This window comes from Salmo salar, chromosome 06 (assembly GCF_965601325.2).
Source record: "Salmo salar chromosome 06, fSalSal1, whole genome shotgun sequence".
Taxonomy (NCBI): Eukaryota; Metazoa; Chordata; class Actinopteri; order Salmoniformes; family Salmonidae; genus Salmo; species Salmo salar.
In genome coordinates this window covers 45,265,319-45,274,912 of record NC_138296.1, presented here as the reverse complement: position 1 = coordinate 45,274,912, position 9,594 = coordinate 45,265,319, and the positions used below count along the sequence as shown (strand labels likewise).

The following is a 9,594-nucleotide window of genomic DNA, read 5'->3' as shown; positions in this document are numbered from 1 at the left end:
AGTCAATACATTCGTTGAAATGTGTACCGGAACACAATCCTCAAAGCTATAAATAAAAGGCCAGGGGATGTAGCCCAATCATAATATGAATCATCTTTCGACAACAAATAATGAAGACTTGTGTCACTGAAGGACAAGTAAAGAGACAAGCTATCAAACAAGTAAATGATCACAGAGGTACGAGGACCAACTGGCCCTCGTCGGGCGCGTTTACGGGCAAGGCGTGGCCAATTAAAAAGTCGAGTTTGAAGGGAGGGGACCCGCGTGCTGCTGCTGAGTGCCGAGGCGAGCAAGGCGGGTGTAAACAAGCATAGAGAGGATAGCTAGTGTAACGGTGGGAACCGAGGGCTGCACGGGGTGGACAGGGGAGGACAACCGTGGGAGGACACATAGTAGGGCGCGCCACAACCGGGGCATGTACCTGCTGGTTTTTCCTTGAGTTCCTTATATCCACATCGGATGGTGAATGAAACCGATCCGCGTCCAGAACAGACACACTGACAGACAAAGATGGAAAGTCAAGGCAGCCGCTGTAAGATCGTGGTGGTCGGAGATACGCAATGTGGTAAAACGGCGCTCCTACATGTTTTTGCGAAGGACTGCTATCCGGAGGTAAGTGTCCTGGTATATATAGGCTATGAAGTCTTGCGTTATGAACACGACTGTCAACACTTGAAGACAGGTACCTGGATCATTTAAGAGTGGTAGGTGTACTGTAGGTCATCGCAGTTTGTGAATGAAGCAAAAATGAATGTCAAGACAGACACCAAACCAAATAGAACAAGAGCTTTTTTTATTCTAATCATTTAACCCCAAATGTCTTGATTTAAATTATGAGCCAGAGGTGTGCACGCACCTGCGTTAGACATTTCTCTAGAGAGAGAGAAAGAGAGACGGAAACTGAAAGACAGGGAAATAATGAGCACCTTTAAATACAAAATGGCTATTATTATTAGTGATTAAACAATATAGACTCATATAATGTATTTCGGAGTGTATTCAATTTCCTCTTTTGATTAATATTGTATCTTGGTGTCATTGGCAACTCGGCCTACATTGTTTTAATATAGTCTATATATTTGTATGATACATTACATGTACGTAGTTGAACGTCTAACCTACGTTACGTCTATGCTATTAGTGCTTTACTAATCAAGATGCACCCCTTTTTCAGAACTATGTCCCCACCGTTTTTGAAAACTACACGGCCAGTTTTGAAATCGACAAACAGAGGATTGAGTTGAACATGTGGGACACGTCAGGTAAGACTATTTCTGCTCTCTGCATCTATCTCCTAAAGGCTGATGACAGATCCATCCCTCTGCCTGCTCATCTTGGCAGTGACTACAGTCCTCTTCTGCCGACGTGGGAGGGCTGCTTCAATAAAAAAAAATGTTGGGGGGGGCGGAGGGGTTGAAGCAGCCATCTCTCTGACGAATTGCTTTGACTGTGCCAACTTACACTGACTGACAGGCATACTTTTGCTTGAGGCATCTGCTTTTTAGGATTGTTGTCTTTGCTGAAAATCTCCGGTGCCAGTCCTTTCTCTCAGCGCTGCACTCTGTTTGCATTCCTCTCTCTGCGCATCGCTCTGTGTGGCTGGGCTGTTCCCATGCTCTGTCCAGGGCCAGAAGACTGCTAGGGGGGGGGGGGGAGGGGGGAGGCTGAAGCAGAATGGCCGACTGACTGGTCCGCAGGAAATGATCTCAACCCATCCACACTGTTTCTGTTGTGTTTGACAGTGGTTACAATTGTGCTAGCTCTCAATCCACTCCTATCAGTGCCAAATGGCTGCAGATAGTGTTTCTCTGGACGTTAACTGACTTATTATGCCTCTTTGTCTATAATGGATTTGGTTCAAGCTATGGACCTTCTGTCTGAGGGGTTTAGAATATGGATGCCCTCCATGGTGGGAAAGCAATTTGGGGTTTCCCCCTTGAGACCACATCTCCAGACTTGAGAGGGGGTGATTGTGGCCCGTCTGTGTGGAATGCCATTCTCTAGTTTCAGCTCACAGCCCAGGGCCGTCAAACTGAAGCTGTAAGTGCAGCTCAGAGATCCACTGACTGGTCAGAACAGTATCTGAAACATCTCAGACTGCCTGACTGAGTGACTGAGAAGCCTGGGTATGTAATTGAACCCCCACGGGAATCCCTGTCTAATGCCTTAAACATTCCTAAACCTAAAAACATCCTCACCACGGATGATGATGATGGAGGTATTGCCGTTTTACACGGTCGTATAGCTGAGAGTGTTTTCTTTTGAGGGGATTTTCTGTGTGTGGGAGGGACCTGGTGTTGACCCTGACAGTAAATCTACTTGAGTCTGTCAGTGAGGGCTGAAGAGGTCTCTGTGGCTGAGAGGCAGGACTGAGTGGGTCAGAAGTCCTCCTTATCTCCTCAATAGCTTTGGAGGGGGAGGGGGGTGTCTTCTGTAATGGTAGCAGGGTTGTGCTTTTGTCTGTCCATATCTAACCCCTTTGATGATCACTGACGATGGATGATTAGCCTTTTATCTCATTTAAAGAGACCATAACCCCCCTGCCTTTACTACCAACATGATATCACCCACCCAGCCTACCAGCCTCAAGCAAGTTACACTCAATAGTGTGTGCTCACATGCCTGCCTATTTACTCTTTGGTTCGTACCAAACACAGATGCTCATGTTTTCACTCCAGATGTAAATGAGTTAATGGATGTTCTCCCATGGTAAAAACACTCAAACATTTAAATAAAGAGAGAAAGGTCAGGTTTCTGCCTCGGACTTCCTGCCCTTCATTTTTCCATACTTTTAATTCCACCTTTCTCGTAACCCCCTCTTCTTCCCTCTCCCTCTTCGTCCCCCCTCTCCCGTGCGCTGGCAGCAGCAGGGTATTGCCAGGGACCATGTGTCTTTTCCACTCCATTTGTCTGGCTGCATGGGTACTATCTAGACCCACTATGTAATTACTGTGAAGAAGCATTTACATATGTAGTAGACCCCCTGCTGGCCTTCATAAACTACAGTCAATATGGCCGCTATACCACTTACCCATTTGTAGCACAGGACCAGGGTCTGTATAAAGCCTCCTGTAATCTATAACAAGTGGTAGAAAAAGGAACCAATTGTACCCATACTTCAGTAAAAGTAAGATACCTTAATAGAAAATGACTCAAGTAAAAGTGAGTCACCCAGTAAAATACTACTTGTGTAAAAGTCTACAAGTATTTCTTTTTAAATATACTTAAGTATCAAAAGTAAATGTAATTGCTAAAATATACTGAAGTTCAATAGTAAAAGTATAAATAATAAAACAATTCTTAACATTAAGCAAACCGGACAGCATGACGTTCTTGTTTTTTAAAATTGACGGATAGCCAGGGGCACACTCAGACATCATTTACAAATGAATCATGTGTGTTTAGTGAGTCCGTCAGATCAGAGGCAGTATGGATGTCCAGGGTTGTTCTTTTAATAAATGTGTGAATCGGACCATTTTCCTGTCCTGCTAAGCATTCAAAATGTAACGAGTACTTTTGGGTGTCAGGGAAAATGTATGGAGTAAAAAGTACAATATTTTCTTTAGGACTGTAGTGAAGTAAAAGTTGTCAAAAAACATAAATAGTAAAGCAAAGTACAGATACTCAAAAAAAAAAACAGTGCTTTCAAGTATTTTTACTTATGTATTTTACACCACTGTCTATAACCACCCAGCTCTGTATAACAGGATCGGCTCAGTTGGTTTCACTCGATCTGCCATCCACCTAGTTAGTGGCGGGTAATAAGATGGAGAGTGCATTAGTAATAACATATCAGTTGAACAGAAGAGACTCCCCCGTGGTCTCTGAATATCACTGATTCAATCATTATTGATGAGTCCTTGAGGTGTGTTCTGTTTCAGGAGCTGGAGTCTAGCCTCCTCATTTACACTTTTACAGCCTCTGTGGTCTGATGGGTCTCAGGGGGTTTGGTAGGACGTGTATTGCCATTAACAAGGTCACGGTGCCTATTGTTTTAGTGTGGCAGTAGACCATTGATTAGTTTAGCCTCGGTGATCTGTTGTTCTCCAGACCGGCAGGGTTTCTAGTGTTCACAGGATGGAAGAAAACAGAGGTGAGGTGTTGATGTAATTAGGGCCATGACTGTGTCTAGGTACTGTGTGTGTGTGTGTGAACCGGTGAATAGGATGTGAATAGGATGTTTGTTTTAAAGAGGCATCAACAGAAACAGGGCCGCTATGGCTGTCCAGAACCAGAGGAAAACTCGCAGCTGCTTTGTATTCCCCCTGCATTACGCTACGGACCATCTGGTGGATTAAGTCAATTAGAAACTGATTGAGTGGAATGCAAATGAGAATGTTTGTCTGTGTTTGTGTGTGTGTGCGTGTGTATATTGTGGGAGAGGGCATAGAATGTGTATGCATGTCTGTTTATCTGTGTTTGGCATCTGTGTATTTGTATATCTAAATAGCATTAGCGAGGACTGATATATAAAAAGCCAGCGATGACTGACAAGCCGTTGCTCCTTGAGTTCAAATGTCACCATTCCTAACCCCATTCCAAGCTGTGATTGGCCAAGCTAACTGACACTGGGTCACAATAGGTCTGTGCACCAATCAGTGACCAGTACTGGATGCTCACTGTCACGGGTTCTAATGCTTGTCAGCCAAACTGTCCTGTACTATGTCTCGTCCCAGTGTGGTGGTGCTGCACCATGGGAACTATCTCATCCAAGTCAGGCCTGGAACATTCTCCCACTCACAGCACAGCAAGGACTGTCCCAGGGAATATCTTAAGTAACTCATGACAGTCAGTCAGGCTTCTCCCACAGTCCCACACCGCAGTCACGTCTCTGTTTATGCTCTCTGATTGACTACGTCCGATTCCCATCTTAACAGTTGAAAGACTTGTCTGTTGCGGGTCAGAGAACGTTCTCAGTCATTCTGTAGCTTCACACATATTTTGAATGATTCCTAATTTCGTTAAAGGCATTAGGCAATGTCAAATACCTCTCAAAAAAAATTATCCGCTTGCCTACTTGACCCTCCACATGTATTATAATGATTATTTTATAACACTTCTACTCACATCAGGTGTTTCCGTAATTAGTGGTGTGATATATTTTGGATGTGAGAGATAATGCCAAATAGCTTCAAACACCCACACAACCACTACACACACACACACACACACACACACACCATTTCTGGTGACCGTTTTTAGCGAAAAGCCACATTCTCAGCGCAGAGAACCATTAGGGCATCAACAGCCCTGTATAAACAAGCTTAGTTCGCAGGGCCTTCCTGTCCCTAGCCTTTTCCACTTGATTCTTCTTTAATAGCATCTGCACGAGCTACAAACCAAAACAGAGATGAAATAAAACCAACAGCAGCCCCCCATGTACTCTATTGTGGCTGGCTGTAGGTCCTTCAGAAAGCACAAACATGAAATGAGCAGCTCGCCCGGATTGCCATGTTGATTTACAGTTCTAGACAGAGATGACTGGGGAAGACGACCTCAATGAGGTGCTGCATCAGTCAGCCTTTAGTTTGCCCTTCCTCGTCGCGCTGTGATGCCATCCTCACACGTTTTCATCTTCTCCTACCTGCACTTGTCTTTTAGGACTTGTGCGTACACACTTATTGTACAAAGCTTTTGTTTCGTTTTGCATGACGTTTAAAAATCGATCACAACCCTTGAATCGTACTAAAAATGTTTCCCCTTAGCTGCTGTTGACTTACCCTCACAGCTGCGCTAGCCTGACCTGCCTGGGGTTAGAACTGCCAAAACGCAAACCAGTTTTTATGATGATTAGCACATAGCAGGCACACCCGACGGTTATGCACAGACGGTGAGTGTACTGTGCACCTGTGTGTGTGTGTCTGTGTATGGAAATGAGTGGTATGAAGGGTTGTTGTGCCTTCAAAAATGACCCTTGTTGACACCCCCCCAGAGGAATTATTTTATGAGAAAGGTGTTAGGATCGCACATGGAATCACATTCCAGATGACCTACCCATCCCCCCCTCTCGCCCAATTTATCTGTTTGAAAAGGCTCTATGATCATTTCCTCTGCCATTGGAATGTCAAAAACGGCACGATGTCGGTTTTAGAACGACTGTTTCAGTTAAGCACCATTATGGAGAATAGCTGAATTCCTAATATAATAGGGAAGGTGTTGCCCAATACCCAGACTGTATTTAGGACGTGAAATGGTACGTCAGGACTATTTAACCCGAACATGTCATCAGAGCACTTAAAACGGAAGTAGTTAGGAGATCTTGTAAAAGATTCACCCTATCCACCTGCGCTTAGTTCCTCTGTCTGAAGAACACTGCCTATATTGTTATACACATCCAATTCAACCACAAAACACCAAAGACCAATCACTAATAGTGTTGTATAACGCAAACTACCAAATGAAGATGGACGGGGCGTTTGAGCAGGAGCCGGACATAAACGCGTGCTACTGCCAGGTCTGCGCCTACAGACAGACAGGACAGACGGACAGACAGCGTTGGACTGTATGTGGAGCTATTTCTGGACAGGGGTTGGTGATCTGGCTCCCTGGCCTCCCTTACGGCTCCCCGTCCCTGGCCTCCCGTTCTGGAGCACCTCATACCCACTGGAGAAGAGCCTCCACAGTTGCTGCGTCTCTTTTACACATAGATCACAAGTAAAAGATGTATGTGGTACCGCTGCAAAAATTCCGGAAACCAAAATACCGATTTTTCAGATATCCTGGTTGGAGGATTGATAGATTTCCTGCTAATTCCGTACTGATTCCAGGAATAATCCAACTGGGATTTCGGGAACACCTGTGCATTTTGGGAATGTAACTGGAATCTTGCACCCTAGCATGTGGACATGTACAGTAGATATCTTATTCATAGATACCGTAGCCACCTCACCGCTCACCGCTCCACTAAATGTCTGTGACAGTGTAGCCACCCAGAGGTCCAGGCTGCAGGGCTTTATGTCTACCAAGTCAGAGTGGCCCCTGTCTGGGTACACGTCTCTGACTCTCCCCCTGGAGCCTTGGGGTCTCTTGGTTTGAGTCACTAACACTAACTGTTACGCTACCGTCAGGGTGTTGGAGGAGACCTGGGTGCCCGTATGCTTCAGCCAGAGAGACAACAGGACCCTGGTGCCCGTATGCTTCAGCCAGAGAGACAACAGGACCCTGGTGCCCGTATGCTTCAGCCAGAGAGACAACAGGACCCTGGTGCCCGTATGCTTCAGCCAGAGAGACAACAGGACCCTGGACAATTGAACGAGGGAAAAGAGGAAGAAAACGTGAAGGAATGAAGAGAAAGGCAATAGTTTCTCTTTCTGTCTGTCTCTCTCTCATCCTCTTTCTCCTTTCCATGTTCTCCCTCTCTGCGATAGCTCATTAGTTTGCATAACTCTGTTCTGACCTGGAGTCAGCGACAGTGTGTAGGAGAGGAAAGGAGGAGAGGAGCAAAGGGAGGGTAGGAGTTGTGAGAGGGCCAGTCAGCCTCACTGACAGGAACACACAGCCTATAATTAAAACACACAGAATATCCAATTTAAGTCTAACACACTCGCTCAGACATACACACAGATGTGACTATGCAGGCACGCATGCAAACACACACTTTTTTTGAATAACCTAACACAAAGGAAACGTGCATACGGTACACCCAAGGTCATGATCCTAGCTGGGATTATTATGTGCTGTGTCCTTTCAGGTGGTATACTACACAGCCCCATGGTGAGCCCACTGCCCACCTGCCCAAGTTCCTCTGCCCTCTCACTGCCTCCCAGCTCCTAATCTACATTTTAGTCATTTAGCAGAAGCTCTTATCCAGAGCGACTTACAGTAGTGAGTGCATACATTTTTCATACGGGTCCCCCATGGGAATCAAACCCACAACCCTGGCATTGCAAGTGCCATGCTCTACCAAGCGAGCCACACGGGACCAATCTAGTCACATGGCGGCTTTTGGGGGATTCCAGCCAGACAGATCTGTAATGACATCCTCCCCTCTGATCCCTCTGCTCTCTGATGATCTCTGTGATCTCCGTATGACCTTGGTCACAGACAGACAAAGGCCCTATGATAAGTCTCCGTCTGTACTGCCTCTCTTAAATATGACTGTAGACTCATGGGGAGGTGCTAGACACTGGGGCTTAACATAGAATCTGCTTAACATATTCACATAGTGATGATTGGTGCACATATGGCTCTTATATACACTTAGGTGAATACTACTTATTGTTGTATTTTTTGATTGAACCTTTATTTTGACAGGGACTCATGCTGAGACCAAGGTATTTTTTACAGCCTTGCATTGATAAATCAATACACATCAATATCCTGTACACATCAATAATGCACATCATTATACTGTACACATTAATACACTAAAAGCAAAACACAATCATAGAAAACAAACCCATTTTTCAGTAAGAAATACCTCAGCCTTTTGAATTGTCCTAGAGCCTCCAATTCATCCAATTTTAGAGACCCTTGAAGATTATTCCACAAGTAAGGTGCAAAAAAACTAAAAGCAGATTTACTTAACTCAGTGGAGATCAAAGGGACCTCCAGAGATAGCCATCCCTGAGACCGTGTCACGGATGTCGTATGAAAGAGACCACGGCGCAGCGTGCGTATCGTTCCACATCTTTATTTCTATGTGAATCTATGCAAGACGGACAATAAACTATAAACAAAAACAACAAACCATGACAAAGCGGCGCTACCTGCATAAACTCAAAATAATCTCCCACAAACACTAGTGGGAAAAACAACAACTTATATATGATCCCCAATTAGAGACAACGATGACCAGCTGCCTCTAATTGGGAATCATACGAAAACCCCAACTTAGAAAAAAGAACCTAGAACACAACAGAAAATTTAAACTAGACAAAAACCCCAACATAGAAAAAAGAAACTAGAACCAAACATAGAAATAAATAAACTAGACAAAACCCCCCCAGTCATGCCCTGACCTACTCTACCATAGAAAAATACGAGCTCTCTATGGTCAGGACGTGACAGACCAGGCCTGGTATCTCTTACGTCTATAAGTTAACAATGAAGTAAGGTACAGCAGAAGTTTATGCAGGAGGGATTCATAAATGAAAAAGAGTGCAATGCATCGGCATTTCAAAGAGGGCCAGCCTACTTTCTGATACAGAATGCAGTGATGTGTACTGAACCTATCGACCTTATGGAAATTACATGCTAATGATCAGTACATACTGCTAGATATCTTCAGTACCAGTGGTCTGTACACATGCTAGCCTATTTACATTGTAGTCATTTAGCAGATGCTCTTATCCAGAGCAACATACTTGAGCAATTAGGGTTAACTGCCTTGCTCAAGGTCATATCGACAGATGTATTTCCCACCTAGTCTGCTCGGGGATTGGAACCAGTGACCTTCTGGTTACAAGCCCAACCCTCTTAACCGCTAGGCTATCTGTCGACCCTATCAACTGCTGGGGACCGCTAGGCTATCTGTCGACCCTATCAACTGCTGGGGACCGCTAGGCTATCTGTCGACCCTATCAACTGCTGGGGACCGCTAGGCTATCTGTCGACCCTATCAACTGCTGAGGACCGCAAGGCTATCTGTCGACC

General features: G+C 44.9%; 1 protein-coding gene across 1 annotated transcript in view; it reads left to right on the top strand.

Annotated features, from left to right (window-relative positions):
* Positions 1-280: 280 nt before the first annotated feature.
* The window catches only part of LOC106607263 (rho-related GTP-binding protein RhoN), a 28,249-nt gene continuing 18,935 nt past the window's right edge, over positions 281-9,594 (top strand). The window contains exons 1-2 of the mRNA XM_014204057.3: positions 281-612; positions 1,175-1,262. Coding sequence (XP_014059532.1) covers positions 511-612; positions 1,175-1,262 — 190 coding nt within the window. The 5' untranslated portion in view covers positions 281-510. The remainder of the gene's footprint in view (positions 613-1,174; positions 1,263-9,594) is intronic.